Source organism: Anopheles coustani, chromosome 3 (assembly GCF_943734705.1).
Source record: "Anopheles coustani chromosome 3, idAnoCousDA_361_x.2, whole genome shotgun sequence".
Lineage (NCBI taxonomy): Eukaryota > Metazoa > Arthropoda > Insecta > Diptera > Culicidae > Anopheles > Anopheles coustani.
In genome coordinates this window covers 26,453,916-26,476,254 of record NC_071288.1, presented here as the reverse complement: position 1 = coordinate 26,476,254, position 22,339 = coordinate 26,453,916, and the positions used below count along the sequence as shown (strand labels likewise).

General features: G+C 47.3%; 1 protein-coding gene across 1 annotated transcript in view; it reads right to left on the bottom strand.

Moving 5' to 3' along the window:
- Positions 1–15,127, bottom strand: part of LOC131261348 (uncharacterized) — a 105,995-nt gene extending 90,868 nt beyond the window's left edge. Inside the window, exons 1-9 of the mRNA XM_058263358.1 lie at positions 15,105–15,127; positions 14,018–14,123; positions 13,854–13,950; positions 13,335–13,786; positions 12,589–13,008; positions 12,382–12,518; positions 11,143–11,292; positions 10,795–10,980; positions 10,490–10,563 (exon numbers count right to left, since the gene is read on the bottom strand). Coding sequence (XP_058119341.1) covers positions 10,490–10,563; positions 10,795–10,980; positions 11,143–11,292; positions 12,382–12,518; positions 12,589–13,008; positions 13,335–13,786; positions 13,854–13,950; positions 14,018–14,123; positions 15,105–15,127 — 1,645 coding nt within the window. The remainder of the gene's footprint in view (positions 1–10,489; positions 10,564–10,794; positions 10,981–11,142; positions 11,293–12,381; positions 12,519–12,588; positions 13,009–13,334; positions 13,787–13,853; positions 13,951–14,017; positions 14,124–15,104) is intronic.
- Positions 15,128–22,339: the final 7,212 nt, after the last annotated feature.

The window sequence follows — 22,339 nt, the reverse complement described above, 5'->3', positions numbered from 1 at the left end:
AAGTGAGTTATATCTTTCATGGCGGCTCCATTCGAACATCTTATCAAACGTATGTTTTATGCAAATATTTCAATAGATACAGTTGATTGGAAGAAAACATTTACGTAATAAATAAAAACTATATGTAAATGTTAATATTTGCGTGTAAAATTAAAACATCAAATATCGTCAAAACAGTAAGAAAATAGCTGCTTTTTTTAGCTTACTATAGAATCTACGCCGCTAGGGGATGGTAAGAAAAATAAGCATTGTTTTTGAACGAGAAGAAAACTTCATTTCCCGTCCCTTCCGAAAAGGGAATGAAGAAAAACTTCGGCACTGTCCTTGCCACTTGACTTCCTTAGGTAGGAGGACATTTTTATCTAATTAAGAAAAGACCGTAAATTCTGCACGTTACTTTTTGCGTTTCTGCACCGATCGATCCACTACAACTTGAAAGGTTGGTTGGCGCTTTCCGGAACAAAAACAAAAACCAACGCTGTATGTGTTGTGGTTCGTTGCGCCACTTTTTAAGATGTTTCCAAATGGAGGCCAAATAAAGCAAAATCTGACTAAAATCTGGAATCTATGCGATGAAACTTCACTCCGCATGAGGCGCTTTCGAAAGTGAAGGCTTCGAAATGAACCTTGGCCGTGGCCGTAAACGCACCACGCACCTCCCAACACCTTCGTCGTCCGGTGGGGGGAGGGTGGGGTTTTTTCAATCTTTTCTGCGTCATTAAATTCCGTTTTTGTGACCCTTCGACACCCTCCGCGCCAACTCATCAACGCTGCTCCAGGGAAGGACAGCCGGACGGCAGCACTGAAACTTGGTGGCCAAGAAAATTGGGCGCATCGCTGCAGTGCGACCCACCGGAAAAAAGGGTGCCTACCAAGCCAGGGGGGGGAGGAAAAAAGGCCAGACAAAGTGCGAGTAATGACAACACTTTCTCCGGAATGCCCCCGAGGAGCATTAAACGCTGCAAAAGGACACACGGGGGCGTTGCGAAGGGGTCATCAATGTCGGTGACCACGGCATTCGTGAATGATGGTCGAAATGGAGGCGCCTGGTGCTTCGTGTGAAAAGGGCGTTTGGAGCCAAAGTTACGGCCACGAGATCGAGATCGAAAGGGGGGAAAAAAAGGGAAAACAGCCTGCTTCACGATAATATCATTACTATTCTCTTCATAGGCTGAACGAAAGCACAAAAAAATCCTCCATCGCAATGTAGGGCGGCTCAAGGATGACCTTTTTTTCCTACCCGTTTCTGTCAAAGGAATTTGTGTGGATCGATAGAATTGAAGCCACCAAAAGAAGGCAGGATTGGCGAGGAAGCAGCAAAAATTTACCTACCAACAGGAAGAGTTATTCGTACCGAAGAGTGCCAATGAAACGGAACACCGGCTTGATTGGCGGAAAAATATAAACCCTGCAGGGCTGCAAACCGAGAGGGGATGCCATTGAGCGTTAATGATTTATTCATCATCGTTGCTTTCGTGTGATTTTCGTTAGGAAGAGGCTAGCGGTCAGTTGGATTTAGGGTGGTAGCTACCATTTTTTTTTTTCTTAAACTTCAGTGTCATTTCCGGGAAAGGTAAAAGTATCCCATTTTGTGATAACATTTTGCTCGGGTTGAACCACTGAGTCAACCTTTTTTTTGGTACGTTTTCAGTTTGTCCTCACCGTAGAGAATGACATGAGAATATTACAAAAAGGACGAATTGACAAAATTCAAATTTGCATGCCTTGCAAAACATGTATATTTTAATTGTGTGATTTTTGAGAAAAAGATAAATTACAAAATATTCTTCCTATCGGTAGTTTTCAACAAAAACAAAACCTTGAATTTGTATTACTCGACTCCGCCTACAGTTGATTTCTTTTGTCTTCCTTCACCAATATGCTCGCGTCATAAGTTGGCCGTTCAACACAATTCTGAATTTTGTAAATTAAATATTCTAAACGGCTCAAAATCTAACCAGCAGACACCAAATTATATTTGAATAGGTTTTTAATAGCACGAAATGGAAAGACAAAATATGATTTCAATTTCAATCGGTAAGAGTAAACAATCCAACAAATCAATCGCACTCAATGGTAACTGTGGATTTCCAATTTCCATCTTCCCGTTGTTAAGTTATGCTTACACGACCACATTCGGTGGCAACGAATATTCCCTTTGGGTCCGGTTGGATATAAAAAAACCGGTCACCGGTGCATTCACCTGTTCGAGGGAAACGAATGCGAGCGAATTTCGGCTTTACTTTTATTCCAATGAGGTTATTTTCTCCCGCCTTGCAATCGATCAAATAAATCGTTCGAATGATCGAGGGACGCAGATAAAAGCGAAACCCATGGGAAGTGATTTTCCGAGTGTGATAAATTTGTTTCCCGTGTTCGCACCCGCTTTGCGTGTTTTATTTTCCGCAGCCCCGGCGGGAAAGCCATCGAGGGATTTCGTGTCGGCCGTGCAGAACGGAAGGGAGGAAAGTTATTTATGTCTGCTGCTTATGCGGCTGCAGCTGCTACTGATTTTCCTTCTGCTGTAATGCATTTTTAATTAAAGTGCATTATGAAACCTGTTTGCAAATGTCCACCACCAGTTCGCGCAGGTGACGGATAAAGAATGTGAAAAAATACTCGGTCCTTTCGCTTTCGATTTTTACACCGAAAAGTAAGCAAAGATGGACTCCTTTAGTAGTATTTATTGTCTTTGGTGGAGGTTACTTTTGAGTGCACCGAAAGTTTGATGTATTGCTTTCGCTTCTACGATACATATTAAAAATGGAAAACACCATTGTTGCAATCGAAATGGCCACAAAACATGCCTTAAGGTTACCCAGAACCAATTTGCTTCGTCCAAAATTGTTTTCCAAGTAATTCCATTCGTTTTTCTTTACAGAAAACAGAAAACACTATGCACAACTCGGCGGTCGAATATAATTCCCCACAAACATAATCTCAGCCTTCGTGGGAAACATCAAAGGCGCCACCGTGACGGTACGAGCGACAGCGAACTTGTTGATTTTGAGGTGGAAAAGTCCTGCCCACCCTGTCCCGTTTTTCCCTGCTGCCACCGCTTTCGAGTCGAATCGAATCGGGTCGGGATCAAATTTACGGCCCAGATTGAACGCTAACTGGAAGGCCGAACGGAGGCACACACCACTGCTGGCTCGAAAGGTCGGAAAGAGAGCGGTCTCTTGATGATGATTTCGGATCGCCCGATTGGCAGTAAAGAAAAACCCCAAAACTATGGAACCCAACAGCCCGCGGGTGCGGGTTCGATTCCGGGGCGCACATAGTTGGGCCGCTTAGTGCGTGACTGAACATCGTAAAAAAAGGCTTAGTTTGTAGAAGGGTGGGGAGAGGGGAGTGGGTGATGGAAGAGGTGAAAAGTAACAAATTCGTCCCCACCAAACCTCGCTTCCCCATCGCATTGTCATAAAAACGGATCAACTTGTAGCCGAAGAAGGACGGTCGGCCGTGCGAATGGCGTTGTGTTGTTTTTTTCCATCCCCCCCCCCCCCCCTCCCCCTTACCCATCTCTCTCAACTCTTTCCCAAAAGGCACGAATTGTTGTTTTTCTTTCGGATCGAACCAAACTTTTTCTTTTTCGGTTTCGCTTCAGCGCCACAGCCATGACGGCCCTACGTTTCGGCAGGTGGATCCGGCTTTTGTACCTTCGACACGGAAGCGTGTGTGGGTGTGTTTGGTGACCTTCTTTTCGTGGCGCTTCTCCCCTTTTTGTCGCTCCCGTCCGGTGCGTACGTACTCTTTGGTTCGATCGGTTTCGATCGAATGGCGATGGAAACGGTGGAGGCGCAAAAAAATTCGGAAAGCTACCGTTTCGCTGGAAACCGGCATCCTTTCCTTCGGCATTTCTGACCTTTTGGCGGATGGTGGGAATGGTGGTAGGGGAGGGGGAAAGCAGAAAAGAATCTTTAGAAAAAGGACACCAGGGGAGGGAAGAGAACGTGATTTTATGCGATTTTCGATTGAGTTCGTGGTAGCCAGTCCCGTTCGGGGATGTTATGAGGTTAGAACGATTTCAGAAAAGATCGAGAGGGAGAGAGAGAGGGAAAGAGAAAGAGGAACAAAAAAATATACAAAACACACACATTCGGGGAGTGTCATTTGAAAGGGGTTTTCACAGGTTGTTGTTGTTAAGCAGCCCTACAATCAATGTTCTTTCTCCCCAGATGGGTTAAAAGTAAATTCTGTACCATTTTTTTGATCATTTTCTTAACAGTTTGCTCGTACAAGACATGCCTTGAACTTCTTTTTTGGGCTCGCAGTGAAAAGGGGACAGATTAAGCGATTATGCGTCCTAAAGTAAACGAAAACGATGAAAAACGGGTACGTTTTCCTGTAGTCGTCAATTGATAAGAAGGGACTTGAGAGCGAGAGATATATCTATAAAGAGTTGCTGGAAACATTGTACAAACATTATTTTGTAACCTCTAGAAGCTACAATGGTACTCAATATATTATTTTTATAAATTACAGGCTGGCCCCGGTTTTCGTCAGCATCGGTTTTCGTCGTTTGACAAATCGTTCGAAGCTGGTTTATAGTAGCGTGCTTTGTTCTTTACTCATATGATTCAATGCATTTTGTATGACAGAGGATCCGAACATGGACTCATAAACGGGTAGTGCAGGTTTTCTGCTTCAGACTACTTTGCTCAATTAAAAATATCTTCCAATTGAAGCACTGAATGTATTATTGGAGGTCCGCGACAGCCGAGCGGTAGTGCCGGTTAGAAAATCGGCCCATGAGCGCCGGGGCTCGGCGGCGTGGGTTCGAATCCCAACCGTGACCGGACCCTCCCCTGTACGAGAGGACTGACTATCCACGTACAACAGGGAACCAAGTCTCGTAAGCCCTTAACGGGCAGGCATGACCAAACAAGGTCGTTACGCCAAGAAGAAGAAGAATGTATTATTGTAAACCTACACGGCATGGAAACCAAAGAAGTAAAACGGAAAGTTGGTGGCCATTGATTTGATGATTAAATACACAAACTTTGTTATAGTTTGAAGAACACCTTCATATCAACCACTGAAAATTCAGACGAGAAGAATGTACACAACCAACGTTTGTTTTGTGTTAGTCAAGTCTTGAGTAGGTATTATAAACGTAACAAATTTAGTCCGCTAGCCCCGGTTTTCGTCGCTGTCAAAATCCCGTTTGGTGACGAAAACCGGGGCCAGCCTGTATTTCTATTAGAATAGTAATCGATATATTATTTTTGTTTGAATCTTTTCAATGAAAATGTGTTAAATAAATTTGAATGGCCCAATATATTAACTTCTGGTGTCCATAATCAATTTAAACACTTCAAGCTCGGCTTCTTTCGTCGTTAGGATTTTTTGCAACACAAAGTACACATTTTTGCATCCATTTGATCGTACAATATCATCGCAACGTAATTATATACCGACGTGCTCTTCCAGCAACTCCGAACTCCGCGCCATCCGCTGGGATTTGGGAATGTTTCAGCGTATAGAAGTGAGAATTTATGTAAAACAATTTTCGCCGTTAAAATAATTTAACAACGCTCCCCCCTTCATTCTCGCAACTGTTGAGTCGGCTCGAACCCTGCCCCCTCTCCCGCCACACTTGTTTCGCCACGTCGACCCAGGGTCTCATTGGTATGCAAATCAGATTTATGGCAAGCAACTTTCCTTCCGACCGCCTTTCGCTTTCAGTGCGGAGCGAGCGGGGGAACCGACAAAATCTCTTCGCCCCGCATTCATGGCGGAAATCTTTACGAAAGGAATTAAAACTCGCCCTGGGTATCTGACGGAATGGCGTCAACGCACGTGGCTTTTATCTTCATCATTTTGTTTTACTTTGCGCTGAATGTCTTTTTCTTTTTATTGCTCGAGCCATAATTTTTCGCCGGCTCATCTCCAACGAGCGAGATTTGTGTCCAGTGGAAAAGGTAGTGATGAAGGCTCACGTGGAATGGAGCGCTATTCCAGGTGAATTGACGATCGAGGCGTTTGCTATTGACACATTTCCCGACCTCTACGTTTGCTCCATTTCCCTGTCCGGAACCGGGTAATTTAACTACGTCACCAAGCCAACGTGACAGATTTTTCCGTTGGCGTCATCGTAATTTTGAAACATTCTGTAAGCGGCCTCTGAGATCCGTGACGCTTGCGAGCGGAGCCGTTGTAACGATTTTTATAGCTTTTCCTGCCCACCTCAGGCCCCAGGTTTCACGCTGGCGTGGAAAAACAATCCCTCACGAAGTGATGTGCGGTTTCCCATTTGATTTCCCTCAGCCAGCCCCCGATTCATTCACAAGATTTCAATCCCACGCCTCACTGGTGCGTACATAGTAACCCCGGGGAAAATCGATAAGCTTGTACCGTGGGAGGTGAAGCATTTTCCCCCACCCCCACCGCCCACGGTGGTATGAATGAAAGTATTTATATTTTTGGGACAACCATCCGCGGTATTTGCGTATTACAGTGGGCGCTGCACCAAATCCGAATGCGTGCGCAAACTTCCGATGAACACACACACACACACTTTTTGAGGTCTCTGAGAGGCCTGCCGCAGGATGGGGGTAGGCAAAAGGCGGTGGAAAATCGATGCGAAGCAGTCAACCCCGCGGGATAATCGATAGCCCGCCCGAAACGTGGCCTTAAAGATGGCGCGCTAAACGGATCGAAAGATGATGGAAGCTGATTACGTTGATGGGTTCGCACACCAAAACCACCATCTCGGGGTGACTGCTGCATGAACAAAAAATAAACACCTCCTTGGAATCTTCTTTTCAGCCAGTTTTGGGGTGGCTTTTCTATTTGGTGGCGTAAAATTAGCATCCCCAAAAAGCCCAGGTATCAAAGGCCCCGTCGTGAATGAAGTGTCAAAAATAGAGGATCAACTGCTGTTGAAGCCGTTTAAATATAGCGCATCAAGGCAGAATTCACGCGGCGGACTGTTTTCCCATTTCGAGCGTAAAAAAGTCAGACGGTTCGCGCGTACGCAATTCGGAAGCCCACCCGGGGTTTCCCGGAATCGGCAAATTAATTCGATGCAAACAAATATTCAGAACGCCATTTCGGAAGGTATAATTAGAAAACCTAAAATCTTCGTCGCCGTGCGAAGCGCGTAATAACATTAGCTCTGTCACATGGTCCGTCGATGGCGGAGAGACTAAATTAGTCTTCTATAATTAGCGAATCGTAGCAACGTTTTCGGACACATTTCGTGCATTCATAACAACCTTCGGTGACGTAAATAAGAAGGATTTTCACCATACACCAGATTAGGTGAGAGTTGCTTCTTCGAAATCACGCTTACGTCCAGTAAATGAAGTAAATGTTGTCAGAAATTGAGGGAGAAAAAGATAGTTCTTCAAGAGCCTCAAATGAAGGAGAAACTTAGTTCAACGATTTTTATAAGGTTAAATAAAGATTTCGCCTCACCTGACCTTCTAATTTATGGCCCTGTTATGCTGCACGTTAGGTTTAAAATCCCTTGTCAGAGGTAGAACGTGACGCTGGCATTTGACCGAAAGGAATTTCTTCTGCTTCAGAGTCGCCTTCAACGAGACGACATAGTTCGGGTCCAGGGGGCTTGAACTTGGGTGCAATCTTTCCGGTCGCATGTTCTCACGTGGGGACGGTGGGAGGGGGGTTGCAAAAGGACAATTGTCAAACCTGTTCACTGCTGCCGTTGCTGGTAATGTGAAACGCACATTTCCTCCCGCCTGCAAAGTGTAGGAAAACCCGTCCGCTTCAGCCACGTTGAGCCCGGATCGTTGGACATTATCCGTACGCTTGGCACCTCATTAGAAGCACGACAAGGGGTTGGTTGATGGCGGGTACTCGGAGAGGGACCCTACCGGGTTCACCTGCCGGCCATTCTGTGTCGCAACAAATGTCGAGGACAAGCGTGACAGAGCCGGGCGAGCGACAGGTCATTCGTAAAATTTAATTAACCGCATCAGATAACACCTAGCACCGGTTCAAGGGCTGGCCGGGAGGCCACTCGAGCCTCGGATCATCGGCACCAGGATCGGTTGGCTAAAGTTGCAAGTTTGAACGGCACCGATGTCAACGGCCACAGGTCCCGCCGCCGGAGTCGTTCCGTTGCCGAAGGGTCACGATGTAGGTTGCGCGTTTCTTGCTTTTGCCAAATTTCAACACAAACTCCACCGCTTCGTAGAGAGACCACCATGGCAACGAAAATACTTTCCCCGGGACACGTCCACCCACGGCTGGAATCCGCTTCGGTAACAACAAATGGAACTAATTGTCCAGCACCAGGGGGAAGAAGCGAAGGGGCATCGCTTGAAGCCACCGCATGGAGAGGAGAGTTTAGAATTTTCTTTGAAGTGTTTCCCAAACGCACCGAGGCTCCCGCATTCTTCCTCTTCTGATGCAAGCCCTCTTTCGGGTGCTTTCTTCCGAGTGGTGCTGTTTCACGTGCAACCGGTCACGCTTCGCCAAACTCTGGCGAATTTACGCAACGGTGGACGCGAAGAAAGGCGGCCGCACTCCAACAGCAATAAACAAAGGGCCGCACGTTGCGTGTGCATTGTTGGTTCGCCGAGTTAAGACGATTTTCTTTCGTTCTCCACTTCTCCGCAATCCGTTTCCTTTCACGTGCTTGAATTTCTCGGAACCCTTTTTACTTCAATGAGGATTCCTACAAAAAACGGGGCGACGGGAAAATACAATTCACCCCACGACCGGTTCCAGGAGAAAGGCATCTCTTGAAGTAGAGATGAAATTACTCTTATTTTTTATGTATTTTGTTTCCTCAAAATTGTCTGCACCAAAAAAGAGGGAAAACTTTTGGCTTTTTTCGAGGGAGGAAAACGAAACCTGATGACCTGATTGTGATCACTTCGACAAACCGATATTCGAGTTATCATGCTCAATTGGGCTTTCGAAAATTAGGTTGAAAATGGTTACGACTCGAAAGCGATCTTTGTTAAACGAAGCCTTTTTAGTTCCATTAGGATTTAAAATGCGTAGAATGGTTTACGTTATTGTGTTGCATATGTTAAAATAGCATCCTCTAAAGTTCCCTAAAGAACGTTATGACGATTATTTAGAAACTGCCGAAAAACCATAATAAAGCACAAGTAACCTTTTTTTTTCTTAAATCTTTCTTTTCAAAAAAGCTAACACAAATCCATCTACGAAAGAATTTTAAGGTGCTGGAAAAGTAAGGTATCTAAATCTAGCAAAGTATCAGTAAGATTAATCACACGGATCAATCATACTGTAAAACGAGTATTTAGACTCCAGCTGCTAGAAGATAGATGAGCCTCAGCCAACCATTCCTGGCCGAGATTAAAGGCTAAACGGTATAAGCCTTCTCCGTAGAGTGTCCGGACATTTTGGCATTGACACTTTCCATTTCATTGTTAAAATTGTGACTTCATCGGATGGGCTTAAATATGGCCAGGGACAGAATATTGCAACCTCTTCGAATAAGTCGATAATTCTGTTTTCTTTACACACTAGCTGCGTTTATCAAATTCTGAGAACATCCTTCGAGCAACAGATGGTGAAGAAGTGCAACGAGCTTTCTCCAGAAAAGCTTTCCATGTTCATTTCCGGCGCGCGACAGGGTAGCTTCCGGTTGGCGGCATCCGCGATGGTCAATCAGATAAATTATCTCACACGCACCATGAAAGGCGGTGGAAGGCAAACGACCCCGGGGGAGGGTGTCGGAGATTATTTCGACGGAACGCTGTTGTAATCCATAAGCCGAAGCGAGTGCTGCGATTTCGGTTTCGGGAGGAGGAAAATGAAAGCAAAAGGTTTCTGGGACACACCGTTGCAACCCACGCAGGACGCGGGACAGTGTGGGGAGGAAGGGGGAAGAAAAGGATCCGGCTTGAGCGTTCTCTATCCGTCCGTCGGTTGACATGACAGATGAATGACGCAGGGAAAAGTCTCCACCGAAAGGAAGTTTCATTCATTATGCAGTCCCAGTCCCAGTCCCACCTCATTTCCTCGTCAACGTCGTTTCCTGGTTGTTTTCCCCTTGCGAACCCCTCGAGGAGCGGAGGGATCACTGTTTTTTTTTTGTAGCAGGAGAAATTTGGAATACTATTATCACCGATGCAGATAACGCAGGGGCGCCAGCGAAGGGAAATGAGCGAAGGAAAAGAGCTCCCGGCAGCCCGACGCTAATGACACCCGGAAAAAGCTATCCAACCATCCCGGGCCGGGCGGCGAATTCCCGGGCTCGAGCAATGTAAACAACCAGCGGCCCGGGAAAGCGGTAGGGGGAGGCGCAAACTCACACAAACTCAATGTCGTACGGAGTGAGGACGACTCGCGGCGCGGTCAAACTTTTAGTGGCTATAGTTGCTGGCGAAATCCCTTATTGAGCTTACAGCTACTAGCCACTCATCGACACGGACACGCATACACTCAGACACACACACGAACAGACGGAATCACACACAAACACACGTACACACACGCACACGAATCATACCTGTTTGTGTACTAGAATCGAAAAACGTACTCGTGGTTTCCACCGTCATCGTCCCGATGGTGCCGTCGATAATTTGGGCGCTCGAGTCACGCCGACCACGGTAGCTGTGTTGAGGGTACGGGCAGGTAGGTGGGAAGGCGATCCAGACATGAAAGAAACAGAGCAACAGAGAGTCAACTTTGGTGCCACAGTACTACACTCACGGCCACAGTTCACTTCCGCAAACGCTGCGAAATGGAAAGCTTAGGGCGAAAGCTTTCCCATAAATCCCCGTGAAGAGAGAGAGAGAGAGAGGAGAATGGAGAGCTTTCGCAAGGACTTGCGCCAGGACTTACCGGCTGGTGTCATCACTTTGCGAGCTCTGGCGGCGAAAGTTGCGGCAGCGTATCATCTCCTCGGTCGTGCTTTGGCGGCGAAAGCCCCGCGCGATGAGGATCTCCTCGGTGGTCGACTGCCGGCGGATGGAGGGCCGGGGGGCACACTCGGCGGGAGGCGGAGGGCGTGCACAAGGGCTCGCATCCCTATCGTGTCGGAGAAGGGGCAAGAAAATCGACATCGATGCACGTTAGCCGAGACACAAACCGGAAGCTTTGCGGGAAAACTCATCGTTTCGAGAAAAAAGGCCGCTGGGTGGGAAAACCCAACGTGAAAAGCTCTCTGTGAGAGTTCCGAACCGCACGTACCTTGACGAGCAGCAGCTGCTCGAATCGGGCGAACGGGGTTGTCGAGCGGCGGAAGAGGATTGTCGGCGCAGGCGACGGCTTCGCCTTGGGCTTCCCTCGCGTTCGTGGCTTCGATCGGGCGATAGGTGGGATCGTGAATCACGGCGTCCTCTGGAAATTGGGAAATTTGAAGCTTTGTTATGACCGAATCGTTACATTCTGTTTGTAGCACAATTCATCGGACCCTCTTGAAACCATCTGAGTAAAAGTAACTGTGTATCAATCTATCCGTGTGCGAAGTGAGACTGAAACCTACTCTTTAGGTTTTACCTTAACGCCCTACAAGTTAGATGTTAACATCTTCAATGATGCAATTATCATCTGTAAACCCCTTGTTTTCCTACGATGCATTGAATCTTACGTTTGTCTTACGAGTGTGAAGTTACATGCGAACTAGAACTGCACTGATTTTTTATGAATAATAATTCTTACTTTTTTAAGTTGGATACGAAAACCTTCTGTTTAACTTTTTTGTTTTATCCTATTTTACACATGCCATAATTCACCGCAGTTCCGCTGATTCTATATTTTAGCACGCTTTACCTTCAATTGAACCGTGGCCTATAGTGCATGATTTTGCAAACATGTTTTGTAATGGTAATTTTATAATTTCAGCCATGTTATTTTATCACTAGAACTACCGACCATGAACGTTAGTTTAAACTAGATTAGTTAATACAGTTTTTTAAATCAATGAAAATTGAATAAAATGTCCATTTATTTGGTATGAAAATTATTTGTCGTGGAAACTAATCCAGCTCTTCGTTGTTATTGACGAAAGAAACCTGCCGTTTTAGTTGATTGGGATAGAGTTGCACGCTTCAAAATCCCGCAAGCTCGAAAAGCTAGTAGAGTTTTAAAGGACATCCGTGGTTATGATATTTTACTTTTTAATGTTATTCTCTTGTAATAGAATCCCTAAAGAATCCATCTTAAAAGCTCAATTTCTACCAACAACGAAACTAAGGAAAACAAAGCCGTTAACTAGCTTCAAAATCAGTCTTTCCTCGCAGACCAGGATAGAATGTCCACTATAACTTTCGAAGGAAGTGCTTGACACTCAAAAGGGTAATCTTCCATCCTTCACGGTCAAGTGTAGACAATATAATTTCCATTTTTGGACGCATGCCCTAAGGGACGCCCGGAAAGCGCCCGTCGAAGATGGGACAACATTGTAATGGACTCTCTATTAAGCCTCACCTTGACGCACTGTCCGGGCTGAGGCTGTCGCGGCGCGCCTGTCGCTCCGGACCCTCGCCGTCGGGACTGAGGGCCGGCTGGGAACTTCGCCGACTCCATCCGCCCGGAGGCAGGCACGATTCGTCGTAGGCGGTGGCCTGGCAAAGAGCAGAGAGCGAAAGCGATCCATTAGGCCGGAACAACAAAATGGAACGTGCGAGAACTTACCTGTCGCTGGAGCTTCGAGAGACGCTGGGCACGCTCGGGCGAGACGCGCGAGTCCCGCCGGTTCATCTTCGTGCCGCACTGGGTGGTCGAGTCGCGGCGACCCTTCTGCGCGGTGGGGCTGGTGGCCGGCGGCGTCACCGAGCTGGTGATAATGGTCGGCGGAGGCAAGGCCTGGCAGCCGGTGTCCACGTGTGCCACGGCCACGAACAGCGGCCCGGAGTCGGACGCAGTCGAGCTGGTCGAGGGGCGCTGCTCCTGCCGGAAGTTGGGCATTTCCGCGACGACCAGCGAGTCCTTACGCTTTCGCTGCGCACCGACCACCTTGGGAGGGGGCGGTGGCGGGGTCGCCGTACCACCGATCGTCGAGTCACGGCGCGACGACCGATCCCGGCTGGAGTCGTTCGAGTTCCGGCGCGAGCCCTGAAATGGCACAACGGGAAAATCATGTCAAATCGGCGGTCTCCTTTAAGCTGGTGTCAGTGCTTTGTCGCACGACATTTTATCGGACGTCAGATTCGCCAATGTTTCTGTTGTTTTCAAATCTCTAAAAAAATTACATTTTATTATTGTTTCTAGATGAAAGTCTCGATCCTGGATTTATAAAATCCATCTTTGTTGACAGATAAAATCGATATCATAAATTCGTACGACAGCTTCTAGCTGTCAAATCCCATACGTCTTCTTCTGTCAAACCCTGACGCGGTAAAGCACTAACACCATCCTTATCGTACCGGTTTTTCACTCACATTTCGATAGTTGTCGGCAGAGTAGATGTAATCCTCACGCTCCCGATCCCGATCCCGCTCCCGCTCTCGCTCCCGATCCCGCTCCCGATCCCGCTCCCGCTCGCGTTCCTTCTCGCGTTCCTTCTCGCGGTCGCGCTCCCAGTCCCGTTCCTTGCGGAAGTCGGACACGTGCGAGTCCCGCCGGTAGGACCAGCTCTTGACGCCCGAGTCGGCGCTGGACTCGCGCCGCTTCCGCGGTGGAGGCGCATGGCTGTTGTTCTGGCTGTTATTGTTGCTGTTGTTGTTGTACGAATCACTGGTGTTGGCCTTGTTCCAGGGCAGGCTGCGGGCCAGATCGGCCAGCGTTTCACGCCGGTTCAGCGGGGCCTTCTGGCGCTTCGAGCCACCGCCGCTCCACTCGCGCAGGATGTCCGTCAGCTGGGCGAGCGAACTTCGTCGGCGGCGCTGCGCACCTGGGGTTAACAAAATCAGAGATTCAAAGACCAAACCGGGAAAAATGGGGCGGGATCATAGACGAACCTGGTGGCGGTGAGGTACTAGGAGGTGATGCGCCGGAAATCTGTGCCGCCGAATCCCGCCGTCCGCCGAGCCGTTGCCGGATGGTAGACTCTTCGACCTAGCGAACGAGCGCACGATGTTAATATTGGATGCCGGAACATCACACAACGCAGACCGAGACTTACCTGCTCTCGGACGAGGTCGTCCCAGCCGTTTCCTCCCTGCCATACCAGTCCCACCTGGTGAGACATGATAGGCAGGTTGCAGACAAAGCAGATCGCCGTCATAGTCCTGCTCCGCGGCATCGATTGACATAATAGAGAGGTAAATAGGAAAACACATTTGTTAGCCAAAAGGAAAAACCACACCCGTCGTCAGTTAGTGCATGGTGTTAATGTGGTGAGCAGTTCAATAACTTTAACTTTTCTACACTAACATGCGTTGGTTGATTTATTAGTTAACGGATAAGTTAATAGCGAGCTCAACCCGTTTAAAGGGTACCGTTTTTTTAAGGCGTTGTTTAAGATAACCCAGACAACATAACACTACAACTAGGAAATGTAAGTTCAAAAATTCGTCCATTAAAATATTAAAAATTTGATAAAGTAAATAAAGTTCATGAAAACAGGATAAAACAGAAACCAAAACAAAGAATCCTTTTCAGTCAAAATGGTGCCGAAGAATGACGCGAAGATACGAGAACCTTGGTTTCCCGTGTCCACTGCAATATGGTCTTATGCTGATAAATACGCAATACATGATGAGCAAGCGGAAGGTGAAATAAATTCTCTCGATCTGATTCAAAAGCGCCGTGAAACGGAATGCGATCATTACAGTAATCAAGCGTTTGCCCGGCGCGTAACAAACTCTAAGAATCAAGCAGAAACACAGCAGCAAACCAGTTGCCATCAGCCAGAAATTATTGTAAACAATAAAAATAGAACAGTGTGAAGCGAAGCGAGCAGACAGCAAGCAGTAGGGTAGAAAGGTAGCACCCGGGGTCGCCCGGGGAAAAAAGGTGAAAAGCATCGGAAAAGTCCTGTAGAGTAGATAGAGTGACAGTGAGTGAGGGTGAGTCTTTTCTGTTCTGGTTTTTTGCTCTCGAGTGCTGCGCGGAAAAGCAGTGCCAATGCCAGGAACACGGTGAAGCAGAAGGAACAGTTTTGCACAAAAGCACAACGAATCGGTGTGGAACCGGGACGCAACGACCGAGCGGCCCGAAACTGACACACTGCGCTCGGTTGCATAAATAAGGAGGAAACGAAATAACACCTGTAATGGCGAAGTTTTGCCATGGTTCATATCTACGGCCTATACTGGAAGATGAGGAAGATGTGGGGGCTTTTCGAAGATGTTGGTGGTGTTGGTAGCGATGGACGTGGCGGCGGCGGCGGTGGTGGTGGTGGTGGTGGTGGTGGTAGTAGTGGTGATGATGATGGTTTTCGTGTCTGTCGAATTGGGTTTGCCTCGCGTTCTATCGGATTGGAAAGTGGAAATCGACGCTTTCCACCTTGCGTTTCACCACTGGTGGACGTCGATAATGGTGTGGAACTTTCCGGTGTGGATTGGAAATATTCTAAACGAACTCTAACCGAATGGGAAACCGTTATGCCAATGTTTTACAATATGTCACTCCTGGATAACATTGCATCCAATTGGCAAAACCGAAGCGGGGGAATGGGAGTAACATACAATTCCAATCCGAGCGAATGGCAATTTTGGTGTTTGTTCTCTATCTGATCCACCACCGACCACGGCTAACCTCATAGCTGGAAGTATAAAGAGATGTGTTGTTGATTGTAGAACGTTTTTTTTACGTTTATAAATAAAATCAGAAATAGGAGATGAACGAGCGAATAAAAAAGGGATGGACGAAGAAGAAAAATTTGTCCCGCGGATTGAGAAGTTGTATGATTGGAGAAAAGATATCATGACGGTTGTGTAAAGGACGTAGAACAGTAGCTTAATATCATTTGAGAGATATAACTGGTAATGAAATTACCTATTTAATGTCTTCGTTACACTAACAATTCAATAATAATTTTGTAATACTCTATTTTATGTTCTACCGCATGGTTCTATAAAAGGATATATTTTAATAAAACAGTTAGCGATCATTTATATTACTTCTAGCATTAGTACGATGAACTAAAAAATGTTATTGAAAAGGATGTTCTACATTGGGAAAAAATACATGTATTCACACGTGGAAGGAATCTACGGTAGGACAAAATAAATCTTTCAGAGGGACAGAGGAACCTGTACATCACATGAGGAATACCCACATATTAATAGACACACACACTTACAGATAGCTAGTAACAGAGAAAATGAAACAGGACGCAAACCGATATTCTTTGTAATCTTCATTGATCGACGTTCGAAAGCCATGGGAAATTTCATAATGCAATCACCCTCCCCTCTCCCACCCTCCTCCCATCATCACTCCCTCGCCCTGGTTGGCTTGGGAAGCATGTTAATTAAATATTTATGAATATAGTGTGGTATGCATTCACTAGCAAACAATTTCAACAAGTGAACCCGGGAAAAGCTGTGCGATCAAAGGGGAAACAAGACAAAAAAACTCATATAAAAGAGGAATATTGCGGGATGAAATTTTCGACTTCATTGTACGCCGTTGCACGGGCTTCAATTGAATGGAATAAAATGAGTGTGCACAAAATAGCGAACCCAATATGCAGCACGCGCTTTGTGTGCGCGTCATGGTAAAAATGATTTTAAATTACGATCATTCCGGGGACTCATAAATGAGCTCCGATAAATGTGACACGAAAGCATAAAGCGGGTTATAGAACGCGAATGCTTTTCCACCACCACCACCCACGTGAGCCTCCTATGCATCGCTCAGTGCGGTGCGCGTGTCAACGGCAGAGCGGATCGAATTGGCACATAATTTATTTTTCACCAGCCAAACCACCACCCGACCGTGCCCCCTCCCTCGATCACACGCGCCGTGATATGCAAATTGACAAGTGAAGCAATTAAATGCATTCCTGTTGCAACCGGGTGGGGTGGGCGGGGGAAGGCAATTGGGCCCGCGAGGGGTATTTATTGCATACCATGCACGGGGCAGTGTAATATAAATTCCACAACCGAAAGGAAGCCGGAAACAGTGGTTGGTGAAAGGGTGAAACGGTGGAACGAAAAGGGGGTTCGGAAAATTATGTCCATCCTGATGCTGATCCTTTGTTAAACATTGTGCAGGTGTATTAATCTGCTTGTCACTTCGCCACGGGAAAGCCGCCCAACTAATAGACTCGCACGTCAAGCACTGGCCGAAGCACTGGCGTGCTTTATGAACTTTACCACGAATTCCTGAGATTCATTTTAGTTTCCATTTTTTCGTTCACTTTTTCGTCCTCTCGCGCCCACCGTTCGTCCACGTGCAAAGTGATAAACGTCAATGTTGCGGGTTGGATTGTGGTGATTTTTACTACCCCCTTCCCTCCTTCTCCCCCTCGCCCCACGAACAGGCCACCCCGGTGGTTGGACCTGTTGCGGTGAACCGTTTTCCGCCCATTCGTCTTCATCAGCAGGCGGCTCCGCAATTAATCCCGCTTTCGAGTAATCACTAGGCTTTGGGCCGGGGTTGAGCCGGCTTTTTTGTTATTGCCGTTGGCGGAATCAAAGGAAAGTCGTCACGCGTCGGTGCGCGACCGACGTTCCAAGAAAACCGAATAAATGTCCCACCCGTTGGTTCGTTGTTGCGGGGGAAGAATATTTTTGTAGGAAATTTGCAACATAAAAGACGTCGCGGTACTTTCGCGCGAACTTTCGGAAACCTTTATTAACTCGTCGATGGCCGAAGCCAGTGGTGCACAATGGACTGTCCACCCCATCGAAGGCCACTGCCAGCGCGCTGGGTGGGAGAAAATTCGGAGAAAATCCCCACCAATATTTAGAGCCCTGTATCGGTAAGCCACCAACCGGGTATTTTCCGTCGCCGGTTCGTTCGTTGGCTTTTCATCATTTTTCAGCCTCCGTTTAGCTTGAACCACGCTCGTCCAAACGGGAAGCCCCATTGCGGTGTCACCACAATGGCGGCAAGATTTTTTAAGGGATGAGCCGCACCGCGTTTTCATCCATCCCGCTGCGATTTAAGCGCCAGCTTAGGAAGCGCCAGTCTTCCCTTCGTTTTATTTGCACCCCACAGAGTCCTTCCATTTTTTTGCCCCACGTTGGGACATTTTTCATAAGCAAATGGATGGCGCGAAGGCAGTCATTTTTCAGACGGCTAATCCTTGGCCGTGCTTACGTCGCGCGAGCAACGGGTTTTAATTATGATTGTACCGTTGTCGCCCACGTGGCGAGTGAAATCGGAGAACCTTTTGCGAAAACCGTGTCATCAAGTCTTTCGGTCAAGGAAAACCAACACTCCTATCTAGGGTTTGTACCTTCAAAGGCACATGTTCGGGGAACCAGAACCGTTCGTTATCAAACGAAACCGGAACCCGTGTCTGGTTTCGTTGGGAAACGTGTATGTCCCAATTACACCATTCTAATGAAACTTTATTGCATTTTACAACTGGCAAACCGGGGAAAATTCAAGAGTTTCGAGTGCTCCCATTCGTCCCAGCTGGACCACATGACACCAATTAAGTGACTTTTGTGCAGCTGTACAACAACGGGTGGCATCGGTTCCCTAAACACCGGAAATCGAAGGTCGAAAGTTGCATTCCCGTTGTAACAAACCTCTAAGAGGCGATGGTCAAGGGGTTCGGATTGAACTTAATTTGCAATACAAAGCACACACCCACACACATGCATAGACAAAGACGCACAGAGAGTGGGAGCACAAGGAGGCAAATGTGGCATCCAGGCTTGGCCAGTTCAGTGTTGTGGTTCCCATTTCGAAATGAATGTTTTTCCATCAAGAGCCTTCGAAATCCCACATTATTGTGTTATGTTTTTTTTCCTTTTTTTCACCAAACCACTCTTTGTTCTCGGGGTTGTGTGTTTTTATTCGATTGTATGCGGAAAAAGATGCATTAGTGTAGGGGGACGTCGAGTTGAATCACATTTTATCGTACCAGAGAGAACCACCTCAACGAACGGACGGACGAACGAAGGTGACGATTTCCCGGGCGCATCAGCATCAGATTGTAAGCCCCCGTCCGGGCCGTAGGGCGGACCAAAGCGGACACCCGGTTATAATCCAGTTACTGGCCGTGCCGTAGCGTGCCCTTCCAGCCTCCGATCCGATCACCTGCTGCCGAGGAAATCATCAATAATCTATTTTTAGCCGCTCGCATCCTTTCGATCCGTCCATCCATCCATCCATCCAGTGCTGCCACCTGGTGTGCATACCGAGCGTCCATTGTGGCTTCCGGTTCGATGGATCATTCAATGACACATTGCCGTCGCGCTGGGATGGGGTTACGAACCCGTCCGCCCGCTCGCCTCGCCGTAAAGCTCGAACTCGATCTATCTATTTTCCCGGTCAGGCAAAACGACGTTCCATCATCGTCGCTGTTGTCAATTCAATGGACCCCCCGAGTACGGGGGGGAAAGGGGTCAAAAGGAGCCCAAAGAAACACACACACACACCACTGCCACACTACCGAACCACAACCAATCGATACACCCCGATGCCTATCCATTCGGGCGGGCCGGGCATGGCAAACATGCGTAACAGCGATTCGGGTACGGATGGCGTTAGATCCCGCCCCGGAAGGACCAAGGGGATAGGAACGGTGGGGGCAGTGAACGAAGTTATTTCAAATGATTTATTTCCAGCACAACGAAACTCCGCCAGCCAACTGTTGCATGCCGGAGCCAGTGCGTTTGCGGATGGGAATGGTATCATTAGTTGCGGCCTGTTCTCCAGCATTTCCGACAAAAGGATGGATGATTCTTTCATACGCTTCCTGGTACGCAGATGAAACCGGAGAATGTTTCCATTGGAAATACAGAGAATTTTTCACCTTTCACAAAGGGGCGAGCACTGAAATATCTTTGTGCAGCCAGGATAAACAATAAAAAGATCAGATTGAGGTAGCATTTCATAAGAATTTAAATAAAAATATTTATCATGCTAGAGCTAAGTTTAATTCGACCGGGCTAGTTATTTTCTAAGAAAAACATTTCCATATTGGATATTCTTCGAAAATAATTTCCATTCTCTGCATATCCTGATAAAAAATTAAAATCATTTCCAGCTGTCAACATCGGTGTTCCGATTTTCTTGCTGCACAGATTTTGAGAGATGTGAATTTCCCCGTATGTTTCTACAATCATTCGTCAAACATTCAATTACTTGCTGTACCGAAACGAAACGGATGCCATTCGGAGAAACTAACCACAACTGACCCTCCATTTGCAACCCCTTTTCGGGCACAAATCTGGGATCATGATTGGGCCGGAAAACTGTGCGCTACATGGATGGAATAATGATGGAAATTCCGGGTAAATCATCTACCCAACCGCGTGCGGTCAAAACGAGCGTCCACTCGAAGCGCCCCCGGAAAATACTTTCCCTCACCACCCCACGAGACGACCGGTTCGTTCCATTCCCTTGGAGTGGAGGAATTTTCCGCCTCCTACACGACGGAGCCCAATACGTTCGAAAGGCATTGTGCTTCTTTCCCTTGATTCCGATTCCGATTGGCGCAGGAATTTGGTTCTCCCGCCAGAACATTCCATCGTGAAAAGCAGCGACCTGCGGAATGCGTGTCAAATTTTTCCCATTTTCCTTCCGGTGGTTTTTGTTTGGCGAGAAGCGGCTTCCGAAGCCGATTAGGAATTTGTGCGAGTGAAAATTATTACGATGGTTAAACAAACGTATTTCCTGTTTTCCCATCCGCCTCTCCGGGAACCGGGCACAAAGGGGCAAATTTCCACCAGGACATCTAGTAAAATCGGGTGGAGTTGAGGCATTATTTCCTTTCCGAAAGGATCCTGCTTCTATCTAGCTTGTTGGAGAACAGTTTTCTCAGAAAACAGTTGCCTCCGGATTGCGCTCCTGTATTTCTTCCTCCAGGAAAAAGCATTCAATCCAGCATCAAAAGGAAATGGTTTCTAGAGCACAGTGTACCGTGTTTTCCCGCTGGCTGGATGACATTTGCAAGCATCCTGTCCATTTCAAACAACCCGGAAGATAGAGCTCGGGAAACGGCAGGGAACGTGTTCCGGCGATTCTAATTAATTATTTCATCTGCTTACGATGTGATTTCAATTTTGCCATTCCGATTGAATGCGTTCGTCCGAGCCACGGCAAACATCGGTCGGTCAGGGCTACCATCTTCCGGGAACGCCCCGAAGGGAGCACTTGCTGTCACAAGGATTCAATCAACAGGTATGTGACTTTGCGAACGCTCGACGTGATGCACTATTAATAAAGATTTCTCGATCCTTCCTTCCATCCTCCAGGCGCTCATCCATTTGCCATTTCCGATAGGGGATGTATTGTGAAGCTGTAAAGCGGTACGATTGGAGCGTTGATGAGTTGTTGGATGAAAAGAATACCGTCCCATCTCGTCGATGGTTCGATAGAGTTTTCTTAGAAACAAGAGGATTCATCTGCGGTACAGGAAAGCTCGATCTCACTCCTGGGAATTGGAAGTCCCTGCTAAGCCTACAACAAAAGGTCCCTCAGGCCGGCGAGTGCAGTATTCACCCGGGATGCACTACTAATTATTGATCCCGATGCACCTCCGGCGGCCCGGAAGCACCGAAAACCCCACCGGTAATGAAACGTCCTCCCACGGGAGGCCGATGTTCGGTTGCGGGAAAGTTGTTTAACTACGCAACCAGGCCTGAAACGGTATTTAGCTAACTGGGTGGACACGGAAATCGCGGAAAATGGTTGGTAAGTGAAACACGCACACAAAAATAAATTCCCACTCCTCGCCTGCCCGCCTCCCTCGGAGCATGCAGTTGCATTGTGGTTAATTTTAGATTAAGCCAGCTAGAGGATTTTCGACCGCAGGTGGTAATGCGAGCATAATACCGGAATTTGTGATTCGCTTTGTACTTCCGGGAGATCCACCCGGGGCTTGGGGGGACGATGGGCGACGGTACGCTTTTGCGACCATTAGCGAACCGCTTTCATGTTTCGATGCATGTCTGCTGAGTGGGTGTTTTGTGATACCGAGTGAGATACCGACTGCCTTAACGCCCCAACTGACCTCCGGCCGTAGCTGGGCCCATTATAATAATGTTGCCCGGGACATACCGGCGATGCTGCACGGGACACTCGTTATATGCATGAAAACGAGCGTTCGGGCGGAGTAAATTCGATGTGTACAGCGATCAGGACGAACCGAAGACGATAAGCACGTTGTGATGTGAAGAGGAAAATCGCAAATTACGGTATTGATTAATCTCGTCACACACGCTCTGACTCAAACGGCATAATGTACAGCTTTTGATAAGATGTTGATAAATTTCTTGAACAAATACTCGCATATGGTTTTGATCCAGCGATGACCTCGGTGTAAGCTATCCAGTACCAGTCATGCGCCATGTACCAATGCGTTTTTAGCATT